General features: G+C 43.9%; 1 protein-coding gene across 1 annotated transcript; it reads right to left on the reverse strand.

The window, feature by feature from the left end:
- Nucleotides 1-14034: 14034 nt before the first annotated feature.
- Nucleotides 14035-21498, reverse strand: fam210aa (family with sequence similarity 210 member Aa; the record flags this gene model as incomplete). The annotated part of the gene is made up of 5 exons (XM_071924982.2): nucleotides 14035-15941; nucleotides 16394-16508; nucleotides 17313-17514; nucleotides 20854-20920; nucleotides 21376-21498. Coding segments are annotated over 5 exons (708 nt in total), but the record flags the coding sequence as incomplete, so codon positions are not given.
- Between the last annotated feature and the right edge of the window lie 1305 nt (nucleotides 21499-22803).

The raw sequence follows: 22803 nt of genomic DNA on the forward strand, positions 1-22803 counted from the left end.
AGGAGCCAGTTGAGACTAACACAGACTAGTAGAGCAAAGATAAGACTGTTGGAGACTCGTAGACTGGAGTCTAGTGAAAGACTAGTACAGACTAGTGCAGATTAGTAGGCCCTGGTGGAGCCTAGTGGAGACTGGTAGAGACTATTCGAGATTAGGAGGGACCAGTAGCGACTAGTGTAGACTAGTGGTGACCAGCGGAGACCAATAATAATAATGAGACCAATAGGGAATCATGGCGAATAGAGGAGAGTATTGGAGACCAGTAGAGACTAGTGGAGAACAAAAGAGACACTTGGGGACAAATGGAGACTAGTGGAGACTAGAGGAGACTAGTGGAGACTAGTGGAGAACAAAAGAGATGCTTGGGGACAAATGGAGACTAGTGGAGACTAGAGGATACTAGTGAAGACTGGTGGAGACTAGTGAAGACCAAAAGATGCTATTGGAGAGTAGTACAGACTAGTAGAGAGCAGTAGAACCAGACCAGAGGAGACTAGAAGGGACTAGTGAGAACAAAGGAGACTAGTGGTGCCCAGGAGAGATTAATGCAGACCAGAAAAGACTAGTGGAGAACAGAAAAGACTAGTGGAGACTAGAGGAGACCATTAGAGTCTAGTGGGAATCAGTAGAGACTAGTGGAGACCAGAGGAGACTAATAGAGACTAGTGGAGACCAGTAGAGACTAGTGCAGTCCATTAGAGACTAGTGGAGACTAGTGAAGACTACTGGATACCAGCAGAGACTAGTGGAGACAAGTGAAGACCAGTGGAGCCAAATAGAGCCTAGTGAAGACCAGTTGAGACTTGTGAGACCACTAGAGCGTATTAGAGATTAGTTGAGGAGACTAGTGGAGACTAGAGGAGACTAGTGGAGACCAGATGAGACTAGAGGAGAGTAGTTGAAATCATCGGACTGGGACTTTTGAATCTTTTTAATCTCTGTTCTCTGAAATGAAAGGATGGCCTTGAAGTCAAAGGTCAGGTCGGGTTTGATCATCAGATGACCCGGAACTGTCTGTGAACATATTTGGAGTTGTTGACCATATTTGGAGCTGTTCTCCAAGGTGTCCAGTCCTGTTCTGGATGAGGAAGGTAAGTGGGTCATTTAATTATCAGTCCAGATTCCTGCAGTCCAGGCTGTCATGTGATCTTCTGACCTGCTGGACCTTCTGATCCAGACAGCAGCAGCAGCTCAGTCTGCAGCTCAGTAAACTGCCGTCTCATCTGCTCAGTAATAACTCCGCTGTCTCATCTCTCGTCTCTCCGTCACCGGACCAATTACAGCTCGCCGACCTCGCCGCATACCAGACAGGATTTCTATATGAAAGAGATCCGGTAACGTTTGATATCAAGCGGCGTGGAGTGGCGGAGGAAACCCGACCTGCCCGTCCTGAGGAGCAGATTAAACCGTCTGTCTCCAGCATCTCATCATCTCATCGTCCACAGAACAACAGATTCGTCTTCACACCTTCTGTCCTCGCACCTTCTGTCCTTCACACCTGTCCTTCACATCTGTCCTCACACCTTCTGTCCTTCACATCTGTCCTCGCACCTTCTGTCCTCGCACCTTCTGTCCTTCACACCTTCTGTCCTTCACATCTGTCCTCACACCTTCTGTCCTTCACACCTTCTGTCCTCACACCTTCTGTCCTCACACCTTCTGTCCTTCACATCTTCTGTCCTCACACCTTCTGTCCTTCACACCTTCTGTCCTCGCACCTTCTGTCCTCACACCTTCTGTCCTTCACACCTTCTGTCGTTTACATCTGTCCTCACACCTTCTGTCCTTCACATCTGTCCTCGCACCTTCTGTCCTTCACATCTGTCCTTGCACCTTCTGTCCTTCACACCTTCTGTCCTCACACCTTCTGTCCTCTCACCTTCTGTCCTCACACCTTCTGTCCTTCACACCTTCTGTCCTTCACACCTTCTGTCCTCGCACCTTCTGTCCTCACACCTTCTGTCCTTCACATCTTCTGTCCTCACACCTTCTGTCCTTCACACCTTCTGTCCTCACACCTTCTGTCCTCACACCTTCTGTCCTTCACATCTTCTGTCCTCACACCTTCTGTCCTTCACACCTTCTGTCCTCGCACCTTCTGTCCTCACACCTTCTGTCCTTCACACCTTCTGTCGTTTACATCTGTCCTCACACCTCCTGGCCTTCACACCTTCTGTCCTTCACATCTGTCCTCACACCTTCTGTCCTTCACACCTGAACTCCAGGTGTCACCTGGAAATCAGACTTCTGCCACCTACTTCTAACACTGAGCTGCCTCTAATGAACCAGACTGAACCAGATCTGGTGATAATGATGATATGATGATGATGAAGCTGGGTGGCTCACCTGAAGTAATAATGGACTTATATAATTTTGTGGCTCATTTAATAAAATATTCGTTCAGCCTGAGCTTCACACTGGAACACAAGTTGTCTTTCAAATCAACTTTTATTCAACAGATTCTCCTTCAACATGATAAAACTGTTAACTTGACAAATTAGATTCCTGTTGCTTGGCAACACACATGAACAAACTGGTAAATACAACTGATAAACATTATTATGATGGGATATTAAAATATGATGGATATCATACTGAGAATATTATGATGAATTATAATAATGGTAAAGTCTGGATTTTCTCTGAGATGTCAAAAGCATGGGAACAGTGATTTTATTATATTATTTTTATTACCTATTTTATTATATATTTAGCATTTTATTATTACAGGATATTGGGATGTTTAGGACTGTATGATACTATTTTCACTCTTCTGGTTGTCACACATTGTTTTATAATTAATTAATCAAAGAGACTAGTTGAAGTAATTAATTCTCTTCTTCATTCTACCACTCTGTTGCTTAATTTTTAAAACAGAACAAAAGCTACAAAAGTCCTTTTGTTACATTTCCATTTGTGTATAATTTCCTACCAACAGCACTTGAATGTGCCATAAGTGTTTATGTTTATAATGTTACCATCATTATATTAACTTATTATAATGTTTTCCGGTTGTATTTATTTATTCATGTTTTTAAACCCTATCACTATAATGTGTCACAGTCTTAAAGTCATGTGGAGCCTGTGACAGAATTACGATTTTTCTGACAGCTCTTGAATGCAGCACTAGAAACCCTGTGTCTGTTGGTTTCCTATCCACTGGCGGCTGGAGGCGGACTCTCTGCCGGCTGCAGTGTCGATATATTGATATATTGATATATTGTTGCTGCTGTTAGCTTCGCACACCCAGCTAGAAACACTGTTGAGGCTCAGACTATTTCCTGGAACATGTAGCAGTAATGCTGTTCCTTCAGTGGTTTGAAGCGTAACGTTAATTGCGATATTTTACCCATGTGCATTAGCAAATCCATTTTTTGGGTTATTATATATTAATAGAATAACTAAGAGTCAACAAAGTAAAAGTATAATGCATTAAACCGGTCATGGACATTCACCTTTCCAGTCAATAGACCATGACCGAGGCACTAACAACTACAGTATTTACATCTGGGGCGGTTAGCTGTTAGCGTTGCATAGCTAGTTAGCTTCTTGTTAACGTTACCAAGGAGGCATCATGTGTAACTAACGTAATGGAGAAGCGACTTAAGTATAAAGATGTTAGCAAGTTACATCATGTTTTCCTGATTGGCTAACAAAACTGAAGCTAGCAGCTACGTTAGCTTACATGCTATGAATCACTATCTTGGGCAGCTAGCTAGGCTAATGTCACCCGAGGTAACCAGTTAAACTGAGAAAGGTCTGGCTGCAGACCTCCAGCAGCAGGCCCCTCTCCGGCTGCAGACCTGCAGCATCAGGCCCCTCTCTGGCTGCTCCAGCATCAGGCCCCTTTCTGGCTGCAGACCTCCAGCATCAGGCCCCTCTCCGGCTGCAGACCTGCAGCATCAGGCCCCTCTCTGGCTGCAGACCTCCAGCAGCAGGCCCCTCTCTGGCTGCAGACCTCCAGCAGCAGGCCCCTCTCTGGCTGCAGACCTGCAGCATCAGGCCCCTCTCTGGCTGCAGACCTCCAGCAGCAGGCCCGTCTCTGGCTGCTCCAGCATCAGGCCCCTTTCTGGCTGCAGACCTCCAGCAACAGGCCCCTCTCTGGCTGCTCCAGCAGCAGGCCCCTCTCCGGCTGCAGACCTCCAGCAGCAGGCCCCTCTCTGGCTGCAGACCTCCAGCATCAGGCCTCTCTGCGGCTGCAGACCTCCAGCATCAGGCCCCTTTCTGGCTGCAGACCTCCAGCATCAGGCCCCTCTGCGGCTGCAGACCTCCAGCAGCAGGCCCCTCTCTGGCTGCAGACCTCCAGCATCAGGCCCCTCTGCGGCTGCAGACCTCCAGCAGCAGGCCCCTCTCTGGCTGCAGACCTCCAGCATCAGGCCCCTCTGCGGCTGCAGACCTCCAGCAGCAGGCCCCTCTCTGGCTGCAGACCTCCAGCATCAGGCCCCTCTGCGGCTGCAGACCTCCAGCAGCAGGCCCCTCTCTGGCTGCAGACCTCCAGCATCAGGCCCCTCTGCGGCTGCAGACCTCCAGCAGCAGGCCCCTCTCTGGCTGCAGACCTCCAGCAGCTGGCCCCTCTCTGGCTGCTCCAGCATCAGGCCCCTTTCTGGCTGCAGACCTCCAGCAGCAGGCCCCTCTCTGGCTGCAGACCTCCAGCATCAGGCCCCTCTGCGGCTGCAGACCTCCAGCAGCAGGCCCCTCTCTGGCTGCAGACCTCCAGCAGCAGGCCCCTGTCTGACCCCTGTCACGTGATCTGGGGCCTGCTGCAAGAGGTGGAGTGATGATGAGTTTTGAAACTCTATGAATGTGAAGGAAGTAGAAGGACTTTCAGCATCTAACTTTCTCCTCCTTCTTCTTCTTCTTCGTTTGGGAATTTCATCACAAAAGTCCTCTTATATCATATTCTCTGATATAAACCAGCCGCATGAAAGAATGTAATATTTTCCTTTCAATTAATTGATGGCTCTTGCTGAGACACTGACATCTTTCTCTTGTAGTTTTTGTCATAAAGACAGATCTATGTTTGGTTCTGGAAGCCAAAAATTCTGAATTTCCCCAAGGGGATCAATAAAGTGCTATCTATCTTATCTTATCTTAAAAAGGAAAAACTAGCATCTAACTTTATTTCAAGTCGACAATATTTAAAGTAAATTAATTAATTAATTTACTTTAAACATCCAAATATGGTTATTGCTGCGCTACCACCAAAATTTCCAGAACATGCTGTAAATGCAAAGTTTTACTTCACACTCCACTTTGCAGGACAAAGAACAGAGTGTACTATTCATATAAAAAAGCACAATATTCATTTTATTTCTTACAATGCTCCGTGGGGGAAATTATAGAAGTTGGAAAAAATCACATAATCTTATGAAGCACTGGCTGGTAATTATTCAACTGAAAGCAAAAATACACAATGGGGCTGATTCATAAAACTTACGGTGACGCGTGACGTTAGGGCAGACACCGCCACAGTGTTTTCTCATTCATAAACGTGAAATATCGGGAGGTTAACGTCTTCCCGTACTTCCACCCCTTTTGATCATTTACATATTGAAAATGATCCACAGGCTCTCAGACGGCATATTGCCACTTGTATGTGTATATGTGTATTACTGGTTTAAGTCACTTTCAAGTAACAATGTAGAATGACTCAAAGTAATAAAACAAACTAAACTGTTTTCCAGATGCACCCATCCATAATTGCAGCTGGGAGCCAGTTACACAGCACAACCTGCCATAATTCACTGTTTAGTTGTCCTCTGTGTCCAAAGTAAAGACGATCCAGAGACACCTGGTTCCACATCCAAAGAGCAGTGCATTTCCAAGGTAAGTTGATGAGAAGCCTCTGCTACAAAATGATAAACTTTCACATCAAACTTGAATGTTGAATGACATTTGTGTGTTTGCAAGTTTGGAATTTGTTAAGCAGTGATATATTGAGTAGCACCACTCTTTCCCATTGCATTTACCAGAGAAGTAAACAGTCTGTCAACAGTCTGCTATTTGGGGTCAGTAGATCACCTTGGCTAGAAAGCAAAAGTTACTTTCAAGGGACCATGACTTTTTTTATGTAATTTCACTTAGTAAAAAGGTAATCACTGTTGAACTTGAGAAAATTCATAATTGTACACTGTATATTGGATTTAAAAAGTTATTTTTTGTGTATTTTAGCTGTAAAGTCATAAGTTTTTAAAGTTAAATTACTGTTCCCTTGCAGACAAAATCATCTGCAGACCTGTCATGCAGAGACACGGCTCATTCTCGTTGTCTTTATTGTGCAAAAACAATCATATGGAAAGAGAATATGACATTACATGTGACTGGATGCCAAAACACGTCATATGGTGCCACCCCTGTCTGAGATAAGCCCATCGGTGCCACCCCCGTCTGAGATAAGCCCATCGGTGCCACCTCCGTCTGAGATAAGCCCATCGGTGCCACCCCCGTCTGAGATAAGCCCATCGGTGCCACCCCCGTCTGAGATAAGCCCATTGGTGCCACCACCATCTGAGATAAGCCCATCGGTGCCACCACCATCGGTGCCACCCCCATCTGAGATAAGATCATCTGTGCCACCTCCAGCTGAGATCAGCCCATCGGTGCCACACCCGTCTGAGATCAGCCCATCGGTGCCACCCCCGTCTGAGATATGCCCATCAGTGCCACCCCTGTCTGAGATAAGCCCATCGGTGCCATCCTCATCATTGCTCTTCATCCCTGTGCTTGCCAAGAGATTTCAGCTCATTTTCACCTCATCAGAGCCTCACCCACCCCTATCTGTCCTAGAGGATTCTGTTGCATCAGTAGTGAGCCTTACACACGTCCTTCCTCAGCTTCACTCCAGTCCCCTGCAGTTACACCACAATCTTGTCAGCTACCCTCAGCTTCACCTCCAGAGGCCTCCAAACCACATGCTTTTTCACCCGAGGCAGCAGTTAGTGCTGCTGCAGTCTCATGACACTATAAAGTTGCCATCTTCACATGTGAAAAATGTAAAGTCAGTGAGGTGCCCTCACTGCTGAGATAAACCCATTGGTGCTTAGAAACCTTAGAAACCTTGGTGTTATTTTTGATCAGGCTATGTACTTTGATCAACATATTAAGTCATTGACCCGTACATGTTTTTTCCATCTAAGAAACATTGCCAAACTCAGGTCTGTTGTGTCACAACCTGAGTTGGAGATGATTATTCATGCCTTTATATCATCCCGCCTGGACTACTGTAATTCCCTTTTCACATGCCTCAGCAAGTCATCCCTGGACCCTGTATTTGCCTTCCTAATTAATTGGGAGCACTGAGGATGGAAGCTCCAGGTTGCCAGCACCACAAGAAGGACTTTATTTTTGTTTTGTTTCTCTTTTATGTGGCTGTTTTTCTCTTGCCTACTATGAACCAGGTGGAGGATCTGTCGCGGATTAGACCACGGGTAGGGTGCGATGGGGTGGAGTGGAAGTGTTCTATATGTCCTTGTATTTTGTCTGTTTTTTTAAATTGATTTTTGTTCTTTAATAAAAGCAATGACAACATTTTTCAATGGCCAACTGTATAAATTAAAAGGTAGTCCCTTTACTGTGAAACAGTCAATATGTCAGATATGAAGATAAACTCGTGGAATATTAAGGCTTTAAAGGCTTGGGAAATCCCATCAAAAGGAAAACAATACTATTTCTTCTCAAAAAAGACAAAGTTGATGTTGCCTTCCTACAAGAAACACACCTTTCAAATAACGAACATACAAAATTAAAAAGGGACTGGGTAGGTCAGGTTTACTTCTCTTCATACACATCTCATAGTAGAGGAACAGCGATCTTGATTAATAAAACTAACCTGTTTAAAGTAGAAAAATCAGTTACAGAACCAAATGGTAGATTTATCTTGATTTCAGGCTTTATCTATGGAACACCAGTTACTTTTCTTAATGTTTATGCCCCCAATACAGATGATCCAACATTCATGTTGGACATGGCGCTGCTTTTTAATGAAAATTCTAAAGGATTTGGAGTGATAGGTGGAGATTTCAATTGCACATTAAATTCTATTTTAGATAAATCTAACAAAACTAAGGGCCATAGCTCCAAAGCCTCAAAGGTCCTTCACGGATTATGCTCCGAATGCAGCCTAACTGACGTTTAGTGTGAATTAAACCCAGGTGTCAAAAATTATACTTTTTTTTCTAATGTACATAAATCATATTCACGAATAGATAATTTTTTTATCCACTCAAAAGATATGCATATGATAAAAGATTGTGGAATCAGTCCAATTATTCTATCAGATCATGCCAAAATTCATTTATCTATTCATCTGGAAAGGGAAAATATTACCTCTAAGCAATGGAAATTTGATACCTCCTTACTTTAAGATAATTAATTTAAATCTAAAATGTGAGTGTGGATTACAAATTATATAAAGGAAAACAATGATCCCCTCATAGATCCCAATATTACCTGGGAGGCTACAAAAGCCACTTTAAGAGGACTAATAATTTCATATGTATCATTTAAGAAACAGGAAAATCTGCTTCAAAGACAAGAACTTAAGAGAGAAGTAGAAAGATGTGAAGCACTCCATAGGACTGCAACTACAGAGGACAATTAATTGTAGCGAGAGCCAAATTAAATTTTGACATTTCAAATGACATTACAAAAAAAATTAACCAGATCAAACAAACACATTACGAATTTGAGGGTTAGGGTTAGGCCTATGCCAAGATGGAGAGAGAGCTGAAACAAACGTTTGAGGGCTTGGATTACATATCAACCACAGCCGATTTATGGACGATGCACAACAAAAGCTTTATGGGGAAGACTGCACATTGGATCGATCCGTCTGATTTGCAACGCAAGAAAGCCGGCATCGCGTGCAAAAGAGCGCGCGGAAGACATACATATGATGCCATTGCAGGTGAGATAGAGCAAATACATTCTTCATATGGACTGAGTCAGAAAGTGACTGCCACGGTCACTGACAATGGTTCACATTTTATTAAGGCATTTAAAATGGTCAAGGCGGAGGGAGAAGAGGAAGAAGTGGGAGAAGAGGAGAGGGACAATGTTACCTTCACTGACATCCAAGATGTTCAAGTCACCACCTCCACCGAGACTGATGCTGCTGATCATTTTGTTCTTCCTCCACATCATAGGTGTGCATCCCACACTCTTAATCTCATATCCAGTCACAATGTGGATAAGTGGCTCTCAGCAAACATAGAAACTAAAGTTGTGTATAGGGGCGCCATTGCAAAGTGCACAGCCTTGTGGAATAAGTCTAGCCGGTCAACAGTGGCATCGGAGTGTGTGGAGGAGATCACCAGACGCAAATTACGAGAGAGAATATCAGTTTCTCAGGGAGTATTGCATAGCTTTAAAGCCACTGACGATGACCTTGGACATTCTTCAAGGGGAGGACAACTTTTTTGGCACTCTCCAACCAACACTTGAAGTTCTGATTGGCAAAATGGAGGCACTGAAGAGCAGCCTGTCACAGATACCGCTGGCCTCCCTGACATCATTGTCCAGGTATGCATGTTTTTGATGTTATTACTAAAATAATTTACAAGCTTATCATTACAGATAAGTAATAACCTAATTCCTAAAATGGCCAATTTAACTGCATTTCTATTTTACAGTACATTGCTTATTTGTTAGTCATAAGAGGTTAATTTTTAAGTGTTAAGTTTGTTTATTTAGGCTAGTTATGATTTTATTGGAATTAAATGACAAAATAAAGCTAAATAAATAAAGCAAAATAAAGCTAAATCCACATTTTTTTTCATACAAACGTTGCAGGCAATCAAGACACGGTTTGCTGCTACACTGGATAGTGATGAAGCTCTGCTGGCTGCTGTGACACTTCCAAAGTTCAAGTTGCGCTGGGTGGGTGACGAGGGGAAAAGAAGCCGCATAAAGTCTCTCTTCTCTTCCAAATACCAAGAAGTTGCTGCTGAGGAGCCACCAAAGCAAGGGCTGCACACATCAACACCAGACAAAGAGGACTTTCTTGTGTTTGAAGATGACAGTGGCTCTTACAGTGCAGACTCAGACATCACAGAGTACCTGAAGTCACCTCCAGAAATGGAAACACTGAACAATTACCCCACCATCAAGCAGATCTCTTTGCGATACAACACACCAACACCATCCAGTGCACCAGTGGAGAGACTCTTTAGTCTTGGTAGCCTTGTCTTGTCTCCCAAGAGCAACAGACTGTCAGACAACTTCTCCTCCTTCACTACAATCATCACTTTGCAGGAAATGAGAAGTAGACTGTAAGCTGAATATTTCTCTTGCCTGAGATTGAACTGTTTATCATTAAGGCCAAAGATTTGTGTTTAAGATGGCTTTAAGATCTCTTTTTTGCTGTTTTAATGGGTAAAATTTCACTGTTTATCATTCACATTTGCAACTATTGAGATCATTTGACATGGCTGTTGATACTAAAAGAATTTAGTACAAGGCATTTTTCATAATACAGGTTTACTTGTGCACTTGCCAACAGCAACAGCATGGTCTATGTTAGTTTAATAAATTGAAATGAAAGTTATCTTGCCTTTCATGTTTTTTATTTTTGTTTTGTTTTTAGTTGATAGTGCATCCAGTAAGGGTTTCTTTACAATAGCAGTGATGACTGAGATTTAAAAAGTATATTATTAAGTGGGTAACTTGAAAGTACTCTAATGAGTTACTTTTAATTAAGAGTAACTAAGTAAAGTAACTGGTTACTATTTAGGCGCAGTAACTTAGTAACGTACACTGGTAAAGTACACTGGTAAAGTACACTGGTCTTAAGTAAAGCCATGAGATCTGTATTGATCTGTCCATGTCAGCGAAGTGCCCTGAAACTGCCCTATGGCCAAAGGGAGGCAGCATGGTGATACAGTAGGAGTACAGTAGGAGTACAGTAGGAGTACAATAGGAGTACAGTAGGAGTACAGTAGGAGTACAATAGGAGTACAGTAGGAGTACAGTAGGAGTACAATAGGAGTACAGTAGGAGTACAGTAGGAGTACAGTAGGACTATAGTAGGAGTACAATAGGAGTACAATAGGAGTACAGTAGGAGTACAATAGGACTATAGTAGGAGTACAATAGGAGTACAGTAGGAGTACAGTAGGACTATAGTAGGAGTACAATAGGAGTACAGTAGGAGTACAGTCGGACTATAGTAGGAGTACAATAGGAGTACAATAGGAGTACAGTCGGACTATAGTAGGAGTACAATAGGAGTACAATAGGAGTACAGTAGGAGTACAGTAGGACTATAGTAGGAGTACAATAGGAGTACAGTAGGAGTTAGCTAATCAAAGCTAGAACAGCTCGGCCTGTGCCTAATCTCGGTTAACCAAGTCACCGTGTTTAACATGGCGGTAAAAAAAAAAAAAAACAACCACCGTTGGTTTAAAAAAAAAAAAAAGTCATTAATTTATTAATTTTGCGCATATCATATCAGGCCTCACCCTAGAGTTGCAGTTACAGTTGAATCCATGGTGTGGCGCTGTCCTCATGTTGTATTGGTGCATGCAGACATGCAGCCATGTTTCATGTTTCTGACGAAAGCTGTAAAGCTAAATTGTCAACACTATGAAATAAAATCTACATTGTTTGAAAACTATACTCTGACGAGCTAGACCACCCAAATCAGCATGTAAGGTCTGTTTATACTTCGGTTAGCATTAAATTAGAACCTGCATTCAATTTATTTTTACATGTTAATTCTGATGCTGTAGAGAGAAAACCTGCAGGAGGGTCATCAGAGCTGCTGGTCCAGGATCAGTCAGAGGTTCTTCAGTCAGAGAGGAGACACAGTGGAGTTGTCATGGTGATGGAGGATCAGTCAGAGGTTCTTCAGTCAGAGAGGAGACACAGTGGAGTTGTCATGGTGATGGAGGATCAGTTAGAGGTTCTTCAGTCAGAGAGGAGACACAGTGGAGTTGTCATGGTGATGGAGGATCAGTCAGAGGTTCTTCAGTCAGAGAGGAGACACAGTGGAGTTGTCATGGTGATGGAGGATCAGTTAGAGGTTCTTCAGTCAGAGAGGAGACACAGTGGAGTTGTCATGGTGATGGAGGATCAGTCAGAGGTTCTTCAGTCAGAGAGGTGACGTGACCCAGCCTGTGGGTCTCAGCTGATGAGCAGCAGAGTTCTGTCTCACGAAGCGAGTTCAACAAAGTCAGGCTATCTTTGCCTTAGCCGGCTTCACTAACCTAACATTGGCGATCCTGATAACCGTCTCACTGCTGGTTATCAACTGGCTCTGTCAACCCAGGATTTACCTGTCAGCTATGAGCGCGCTCACATGAAAGAGGCGGGGTTTGTAACAAATAGCCAATCACATGCAACATGGACAGATCCAGATCAGACAATTTGGATAAGATGAAACTATTGATCCCCGTGGGGAAATTAGATTGTTGCAACGGCAAAAGTAATATGATTCAGCGGGGAAAAGGATATAGAATATATGCGCAAACAAATACAAATAGGCGAAAATAAAATAATAATCAAACAATAAAAGCCATAGACAATAAATAGACCTAATTATAGGATGATATAAGCCCTAATATATACTGCTGACATTTCCAACAGACGGGTATCGGAGAGAAATGGATACTGACATTGTGTTCTTCTCTCAAGAAGAACAAATATTATTATTATTACAATTATACAATCATAATGAATAAATGTCAGCATTACAAAACATAACCGTGAAAAGTAACATTGTTTCTGCTGCCAAGGCTAGAGAGGATTACTGGAGGAACTGTCCCATCATTAGGACACAGTGGGGAAACTTTCCACTGATAAAAAATTTTGTGGACACATTGAGGCTGTAAAAAGATTTTCTATTCATAAAGTCATAAATCATAAATGTTCTTCAGAGCTGCTGTAATGGAATATGAATGCAACGCCTACATTGAACCAAACATGTCTGGAATCCAATAAAGAAATTCAGTCTGGTAAAGTTCATTCATTGATAATATGGTCAGTTAAGTAGCCTACCTGCTATATCTCCGATATAATAAACTATCATGGAAAGCAAAGTGATTCTGGTCTGTAAACACGTCGCCCTGCGGACAGCACTTCAACTGTCTGTTAATTCAATCGTAGCCTCACAATTTCCTTTATTACTTGTCATTTTCATTTGAATGCAGCATTTTTGTGCATATTGGGATCCTGTAGGAATGGTGACGTCCTGTTTCCAGAGAGCTGATTGGTCAGGAGGCCTTTCATACGTTTTGATCCGATCTGAACTCAGTCTGAACTGAACCTGTTCTGGAGCAGGTTAGCCGTGCACAAGGGCGTAATTTACGGGGGGGGTCGCGACCCCTCCAATATCACAAACAGGCCAATAAGACCCCCCCAATAATATAGCATAATGAGTATAAATGAACTCCGTATAATAATGACAAAGGCATCCTGGACCCACCCCCCCCTCCTCCTTTACACTTGGTTATGCCCATGCTGCGCCTCCGTCTCCTTTCGCACGGGAAGCGTCAGTCACCTGGTCCTCCTTCATTTTCAATGAGAGGTTGGCGGGGAGAAGCGGAGGAGCAGGTGGATTGGCAGGCCGAGCAGGACGCGGGCTCGCTCTTTTTGACGCCGCGACATGGAGTGTCACCACACAGCTGATTACAGTGGACACCATGTCGCCTGACTAGGGAAATTAGATTTTGTTCTGTTGTCACTGAGTTTGAAAAATGGAGGAAAAGTTGATTCTTGCGGTCTGTGATTTCCCAAAACTTACTGACTGCTTTCTAAGCTGCCGGGACGTTAATGAGCCCAGAGTGTCGGTGCAGGTTCTTACATTACAGTTCAGTAGTTATATGGCTGTGTAAACATATGCAAACGTTAGCTAGCTAGCTGTCATTATAGCAGCATCTTGTGGACTACACAGCTGTGTGTTGCGGCCGTTTCTATGGTTACCACGTGCGGAGCACCAGCTGTTTTTTCCCTTCACATGAGGCACGGCGAGCGCCGCGGAGAGGCGGTGCGAGTCGTAGTAGATCTGTAGATCTGATCAATTTTTAAAAAGCACACACACCAGCTTCAGCTGTTTATTACACCATGTCATGAAATATATACATGGCCTTTGAACTGCTTTCTGCTGATCTTTAGATAGAAAGTGTCTAAAAGCATTTAGTTCTTGATTTTTACAAACAGGCCTCTGTCCCAGGTGTGTCCAAGATGTTAAAGATCATCATAGTGATTAAACCACGATTTATTTGAGGTTCCACTGCAGTGAGCAAGTGCACAAAAGACCATCTTTATAAGGACATTAGTGGGGAAAATGCTCTAGAATCAAACATTAAGCTGTTAGTTGGTACAAAATCTCCCTGATTGGATGAATGTTTTCTAATAATTATATTTTCTTTGCTCTTGTTGTTGCGACTCAATGCTGTTTAGAGATTGGACCTAAACATGTGAACAGGGCGAGATACAAGCAGTATGGCAGCATTATACTCAACAGGATCACATGATATCTGTGTCTGAAACAGACCCAGCTGAGGCAGATCTTAGGTGGCAGAGACAAGATCAATAATATAATGTCATTACTAGTGTTAGCATATATACAACACAACATAAAATATTATTTACTGGTAATTGTTCAGTAACTGAACAACAGGGTTTGGTGGAGACTTTCTGAACTGTTGGTTTGATCAACTGTTTACAAATCTTGTGATTTCATGTTTGATTTATTGATCAGTCTTAAGTATTTTCCACCTAAAATTCACCAGAAATGATCATTTCACAGCTCTCCCAGGGGGCCAAGGCGCCGGACCCCCTGGAGGGTTGGTGTTCTCGGGGTCTGTGCATCTCAACCTCCCCGATGTTCAAACCAAAGTTACACCCTTGGCTGTGCAGCATAAGTTACCATGGTGATCTAAAAGTGAACCACCTTCGTGAGACCGAAAAGCCAAAGTTAAACCCAAAGTTAGCTGCTGACTAATCTGGCTTTGTGAGACAAACCTCTGGTCAACAGACTGGATTCAGTCTGTGGATCTAAGCAGCAGGTCAACAGACTGAAACTTCAGTTTCACCACATCACACCATAATAATGAATCCACATCATCATCATCATCATCATCATCATCATCATCATTCACAGTCAGTTCTGTCTGTAGAACCGAAACACACAGAAGAGAGGATAAGACTCCACATAATGAAACTCTACAGTGAATCAGGTTCAAGTCAGTAGATCTGACAGCTGGATTCTACTCATTTAGCTTTACTCTGATCTACTGAGACTTCCAGTTCAGCCGGACAAGTCCTTGGAAGCACTTCCTAGTCCTTCATTTCCTAGTCCTTTATTTCCTAGTCCAGCACTTCCTAGTCCTTCATTTCCTAGTCCTTCATTTCCCAGTCCAGCACTTCCTAGTCCAACACTTCCTAGTTATTCATTTCCTAGTCCAGCACTTCCTAGTCCTTCATTTCCTAGTCCAGCACTTCCTAATCCTTCATTTCCTAGTCCAGTACTTCCTAGTCCTTCATTTCCTAGTCCAGAACTTCCTAATCCTTCATTTCCTAGTCCTTCATTTTCTAGTCCAGCACTTCCTAGTCCTTCATTTCCTAGTCCTTCATTTCCTTTCTTATCCAGAGAAGCTTCCAGAGTGCAGCAGTAGAACGAGTCCTTGGGACAATAGAACAGTTCTTTGTGAGTCTGTGGTTTCCTAGTTGTTTGTTTCCTAGTCCCTTGGTCTCCTAGACCCTTGGTCTCCTAGTTGTTTGTTTTCTAGTCCCTTGGTCTCCTAGTCCTTCTTCCTCCTGAAGCTGACCTTGTCTTTCGTCTCTTGCAGCCGCCCGCTCAGCCGCTCCTTCGTCTCCTCCATCTTGTCCTGCAGGTACTCTTTGACAGGCGGCGGTGTGGACATGTAACCGTGGCGACGGAGGTACTTGACGGACAGCGAGGTCCCGCCCAGGCTGACGGTGTATCTGGCAGGAGTGGCGATCTGACAGGAACAACTTTATTAGAATCACAGTGAATTAAGACCACAGGTCAGAGGTCAAGGGTCAGGGTTTACAGTACCTTGTACTGGGTGAAGCTGAAGGGTCAGGGGTCAGAGGTCAGGGTACCCAGAACAGGGTGTGGGCAGTCAGGGTGCAGGTCAGGGGTCAGTGGTCAACTGTACTTTGTACCTGGCACAGGTAGTCAGGGGTCAGAGGTCAGGGTTTAGGTCAGAGGTCAGGGGTCAGAGGGTAGGTTAGGGGTCAGGGTTTAGGTCAGAGGTCAGGGATCAGCGGTCAGGGTTTAGGTCAGAGGTCAGAGGTCAGGGATCGGGGTCAGGGTTTAGGTCAGAGGTCAGGGATCAGGGTCAGGGTTGAGGTCAGAGGTCAGGGGTCAGGGTTTAGGTCAGAGGTCAGGGATCAGTGGTCAGGGGTCAGAGGTCAGGGGTCAGTGTACCTTGTACAGGGCGTAGGCCGTCAGAGCGTGTCCGCTCTGTGAGTTCTGCAGCAGGTTGATGATTCTCTCTGGAAAACCTGGAATGAACTCCAGAACTGGAACCACGTTCACTCCACTGTGGAGACAATATACTGGTTTCACTGGTTCTACTGGTTTTATAGGTTCTACTGGTTCTACTGATTTTACTGGCTCTACTGTCTCTACTGGTTATACTGGCTATATTGGCTTTACTGGTTCTACTGGTTCTGCTGGATTTACTGGTTCTACTGGTTTTATAGGTTATACTGGCTATATTGGTTCTACTGGTTCTACTGGTTACACTATACTGGATATGCTAGTAACACTAAAGGAACATTATATATCGTCAGTCTGATGTTATCTGTTCTTATTTAGTGATGAAGTTTTGTCTTTCCCTCAGCTCGCCTCGTCTTCTTCTACTGCAGTTAGTGATTTCCTACATTACCCAGAATGCCTTTGGACAGCCCCCAGAGAACTGGGGAAGAGCTTGATATATGATACTCACTGGATATTTGTTTTTTTCCACCAGTAAAACAGTAAAAGCACATTTTCAAAATCTCCTTCAGAGTTTTTCCAGGTTTTCATCCTCATAGTTTCACTTGCCAGAAGTATAATATTTATGTATAAAACTGACTGTTTTCTCAGAGGTAAAGGACTTACAGACCGCTTCATAACACACAACACAACACCTGGCATTATATTAATGAGCAAATCATTAACATCTCACCACCGACACACTTCATTAAACATGTCAGCACTGAAAAAACGTCTTCACATGAATCGTTACTGATATCGAAAAACTCCCAGTATGATTTTGTCAATATGATGCTGCACTAATCTGGTCTTGTTTATTTATTTAGTCTTGTCTTTATTGACCTCACTCTGTGGTTTCGTCTCTTACTTCATGGCAGCGTAGTAGAAGGAGGTGAACCAGGCGGCGGAGGTCAGCAGGTGAACTGGAACCAGAACTTTTCCATATTGTCTGAGAGTTCGTTTGAACCTGGAGACCAGACCCACGGAGCCGTCCTGGAGTGGGTCGGCGTCCGGACCCAAACCTGGCTCCGATGGACCGGATCGGGCTGCACCATCTGATTGGCTAACACCTGTGGGATGGGAGGAAAATTATAATAACTTTATTTGTAGAGCAGCTTTTCAAAAACAAAAAAATAGTATGAGATTGGTGTAATTGATAAAAATGCACAGCAAAGGCAGGAAGCCCTTAAGCTTCAACCAAGACCGTGGAACTGTATGACCTCTGACCTCTGACCCGAGGGACCTGGCGGTTGATGTATGACCTCTGACTTGAGGGACCTGGATGTTGATATATGACCTCCGACCTGAAGGACCTGGAGGTTGATATATGACCTCTGACCTGAGGGACCTGGAGGTTGATATATGACCTCTGACCTGAGCTGGGAGCCAGTGAAGAGCACAGGGGAAATGTGGTCCTCATTCTAGACCAGTTAGAAGCCTAGCAGCAGCATTTTGGACAGTTTGGACGGACATGGCGGACTACCACCTGGAGGAGATGAACCCATGAATAACTTTCTCCAGGTCATGAAACAAGTAAAGGACTTGATTTTGGAGATGATGATGATTCTGAGCTGGAAGAAACTAGATTTCACTACTGAGTTGATTTGTTTGTCAGATTTAAAGGCTGAATCAAAAATCACACCAAGGTTTTTGGCATGTGGCTTGACAGAGGAGGATAACTCTCCTAGAGTCAGGAGGGCCAAATATAACGACCTCTGATCTCTCATTCAGCTGCCATCCAACATTTGATATCATGACAGTCCCTAAGGTTATTTAAGGGCAGACATCATTGGGTTTTAGTGGGAGGTAGAGTGGAGTATCATCAACGTAACAGCAACTAGAGAGTAGAAGCATATAGAGATAGAAGCGGAGCCTTGTGGGACAAAATGTTAACCGAGGTGGATGAGAAATCGCCCATTCTGACCGAAAAGGTTCTGTTGGTGAGGTAGGAGGTAAACCAATCAGGGCTGTGCCTCGAACGCCAACCCCATGTGACCCCATGTGACTCCATGTGACCCCAGAGCAACGCTGAGGTCCAAGAGGATTACAATGGCTAAGTCCCCGGAGTCAACGGACAGCAGTAAGCCACTTGATTCTGTACTGCGCTCTAATTCAGATGGAATTCTTCGAGGATGTTATTTTGATCTACAAAAGACAGCAGCTGAGAAAGAACAACGTTTTTGACTTTGGATAAAAACATGAGATCAGGTCAGAAATGGTCACAGACTAGGTTGGGCTTCTTAAGGAGCAGCTGGACCATTTAAAAAACAATGGCACGGTACCAGAGTGTCTAATTCACTCTAATGGACTGTGACTTGTGTCTGTATAATATACTGTATATATTATATTATATTATTATATTAAGTATATTATATCTCATTTTCCCATCTTACTGAGGAGCAAGTCTCCAAGCTTCTGCTTGACTCTTGTCCCACTACCTGTCCGTTGGACCCCATACCCTCCAACCTCCTGCAGGCCATTTCGCCCACACTGATCCCTGCAGTCACGCACATCATCAACTCCTCACCCTACAACGGGTGTGTTCCCCACTGCTTTTAAGCAAGCTCAGGTTACCCTGCTGCTAAAGAAACCTACACTCAACCCATCTCAGGTTGAAAATTACAGGTTACCAGTTTCACTCCTCCCCTTCCTTTCCAAGACACTTGAGCATACAGTCTTTAATCAAGCCTCTGAATTCCTTTCTGAGAACAACCTGTATGATCCTAACCAGTCTGGCTTCAAACGCGGACACTCTACCGAGACTGCGCTCTTGTCTGTAGTGGAAACACTGCGATCAGCTAGAGCTGCCGGTCAGTCCTCTGTTCTAATGTTGCTCGACCTATCGACTGCCTTTGACACGGTGAACCACCAAATCCTCCTCTCCACACTCGCTGAGCTCGGCTTCTCAGGATCTGCTCTCCGCTGGTTTGAGTCCTACCTCTCAGGGAGATCCTTTAGAGTGTCTTGGAGAGGGGAAGTGTCTAAATCCCACTGCTGGTCCACAGGGGAACCTCAAGGGTCAGTGCTTGGATCCCTTCTCTTTTCAATATACACCACCTCACTTGGTGCAGTCATCCGCTCACATGGCTTCTCATACCATTCATATGCTGACGATACCCAGCTCCTCCTATCGTTCCCGCCAGAAGACCCCACAGTCTCGGCACGGATATCGGCATGCCTCGCCGATAGACTGAGCTCCTTGTCATCCCAGCCAGTCCCTCTGTACAACAGCAGATCAGTATCCAGCTCGAATCAGCTCAGCTCATTCCCACAGAGTCTGCCAGAAACTTGGGTGTCATGATTGATGACCAACTAACCTTTAAGGAGCATGTGGCTTCTGTTGCTCGGTCATGTGGATTTGCCCTGTACAAAATCAGGAAGATCAGAACCTACCTGTCTGAGCATGCAGCCCAACTCCTAGTACAGGCTCTTGTAATATCACACCTTGACTCCTGCAACTCCTTACTGGCAGGGCTCCCGGCATGTACGCTCAAACCTCTGCAGATGATCCAGAACGTGGCGGTGCGCCTGGTCTTCAACTAGCCCAAAAGCCTGACCCGCTGTTCATATCCCTCCACTGGCTCCCAGTCGCTGCCCACATCAAGTTCAAGTCCTTGATGCTCGCCTACAAAGCAGCAACCAAAACGGCTCCGACCTACCTGAACTCCCTCATTCAGGTCTACGCTCCCTCCCGCCCACTACGCTCTGCCAAGGAGCGGCACCTGGTGCTGCCGCCACAACAAGGCCCAAAGTTTCTATCCAGACTCTTCTTCTGTGGTTCCTCGGTGGTGGAACGAGTTACCAAACTCCATTCGATCTGCAGAGTCCCTCTCAATCTTTAAGAAAAGGCTAAAGACCCAGCTCTTCAGTGAACACCTTCTCACCTGATAGACTGTGTAATCTAAAAAAAAACAAAAAAAAAGTATTTATCTGCCTCTCTGCCTCGTAGCACCTATGTCCTGTTGGACCAGAACTTAGCTTTATGGAACTTACTCTCGTTCTCTCCTGACTAGATTCTTGCTTGTGTTGTATTAAAATCTCATGTGTACGTCACTTTGGATAAAAGCGTCTGCCAAATGGGAAATTGTAATTGTTATATACAATCAGGTAAATGTGATCGGGTTCACACTCTCTTCCCAACCATGCCCTGATGGAGACCCTGCGTTGGTTTTTAATTCTTTGTCCTAGATAGGCCCATATTCTAAAAAAGGCTTTTTATCTACTCTCCTGAAGATCGCCCTCCATGGTTTATTTGTTGTTTGACAATAGTAGAAACTAGTTTTAACTTTAGGTATACCACAGACATGTGTATATAACATTCTGATTTTGGCATCAGTATTAACCTTGGCTTCAGTTTGGTTTCACAACATAATGGAAGAACTGGTGACCTCCCGGTGACCCCAACTGACCTGTGGGGGGTGGGCGTCCTGTAGTCCAGAATGAGGCTGAGGTCACAAACCCGCGACGAGTGGTTATCTAGGACCAAAAACACAAGGAGCGGTCAGCAAGGACCAAAAACACAAGGAGCGGTCAGCAAGGACCAAAAGCACAAGGAGCAGTCAGCAAGGACCAAAAACACAAGGAGCGGTCAGCTAGGACCAAAATCACAAGGAGCGGTCAGCAAGGACCAAAAACACAAGGAGCGGTCAGCTAGGACCAAAATCACAAGGAGCGGTCAGCAAGGACCAAAAACACAAGGAGCGGTCAGCAAGGACCAAAAACACAAGGAGCGGTCAGCTAGGACCAAAATCACAAGGAGCGGTCAGGTCAGCTACACTCAAATCTGTCATTTGATTTAAAAGTAGCATCATTTGTTTTAAAATTAGCATCATTTGGTTTAAAAGTACCGTCAAACAGTAGGCTAATTAATTTGGTCAGTGTAGATGCTGATCTCATGTTGGAAATCTTCATGTGAGTGTTTCTGTATTTACCTTGCTGGTTGACCAGGGGGAGGAGGGGGGGGAGGAGGAGGTGGGGAAGGTGGAGGAGGAGGAGGAGAAGGTGGAGGAGGAGGAGGAGGAAGAGGTGGAGGTGGGGAAGGAGGAGGAGGAGAAGGTGGAAGAGGAAGAGGAGGAGGAGGAGTAGGTGGAGGAGGAGGAGGAGGAGGAGGAGGAGGAGGAGGTGGGGAGCTCCCAGGGATGGAGGAGCCGAGTAGCGCCCCCCCGCCGCCAGGAGGAGTGGGTAAGAAACCGAAACATCTTTCACCTCCTCACACCTGATTCACTGTCTGGAACACACACAAACACAAAGCAGAGAAGTCATTATCATTTAAAATAACAGAAATATACTGTAGTTGTGGTGTTAGCACAGCAAGGAGGACCCAGGTGGGATTTAACAGTCCAGTCTAGATCGTCAACTGTCAGCTGACCGAAAGTAGATGTTCAACAAAGTGTCACTTGCCTATTTGGTGCTTCACTACAGACCAAGTAACACGAACTCAGACCTTAGAGATGAAGACTGCCAGTCAAACCTCTACTTAAACCTGCAGTTAGTAACAGATCTTCTAACCAATCCTGAAGCTAACGTGAGACATAATGATATAAGCCAATATCCAACTGTGTTGCTGTTTTCTCCTCTTTTCTAAAGCTTGTTGTCAAACTCCGCTCCTGAACGAAGCTCCTCCCGCTCCATTCAGTAGCTTTTAATTTTTTTAAAAACTAGCTTGTCTCCTCCCTGGCTGTTTAAAAGGTGTCCTGTCAAACTAGTAAACTTGTTAAACTACTAAACTGTTAAACTAGTAAACTTTTCGTTAAACTAGTAAACTGTTAAACTAGTAAACTTGTTGTTAAACTAGTAAACTGTTAAACTAGTAAGCTTGTTGTTAAACTAGTAAACTTGTTGTTAAACTACTAAACTGTTAAACTAGTAAACTGTCAAACTAGTAAACTTGTTAAACTAGTAAACTGTTAAACTAGTAAGCTTGTTGTTAAACTACTAAACTGTTAAACTAGTAAACTTGTTGTTAAACTAGTAAACTGTTAAACTAGTAAGCTTGTTGTTAAACTAGTAAACTTGTTGTTAAACTACTAAACTGTTAAACTAGTAAACTGTCAAACTAGTAAACTTGTTAAACTGGTAAACTGTTAAACTAGTAAGCTTGTTGTTAAACTACTAAACTGTTTAACTAGTAAACTGTCAAACTACTAAACTGTCAAACTAGTAAACTTGTTAAACTAGTAAACTGTTAAACTAGTAAACTGTCAAACTAGTAAATTTGTTAAACTAGTAAACTGTTAAACTAGTAAACTGTCAAACTACTAAACTGTCAAACTAGTAAACTTGTTAAACTAGTAAACTGTTAAACTAGTAAACTTGTTAAACTAGTAAACTGTTAAACTAGTAAGCTTGTTGTTAAACTA

Source organism: Centroberyx gerrardi, chromosome 19, assembly GCF_048128805.1.
Source record: "Centroberyx gerrardi isolate f3 chromosome 19, fCenGer3.hap1.cur.20231027, whole genome shotgun sequence".
NCBI lineage: Eukaryota > Metazoa > Chordata > Actinopteri > Beryciformes > Berycidae > Centroberyx > Centroberyx gerrardi.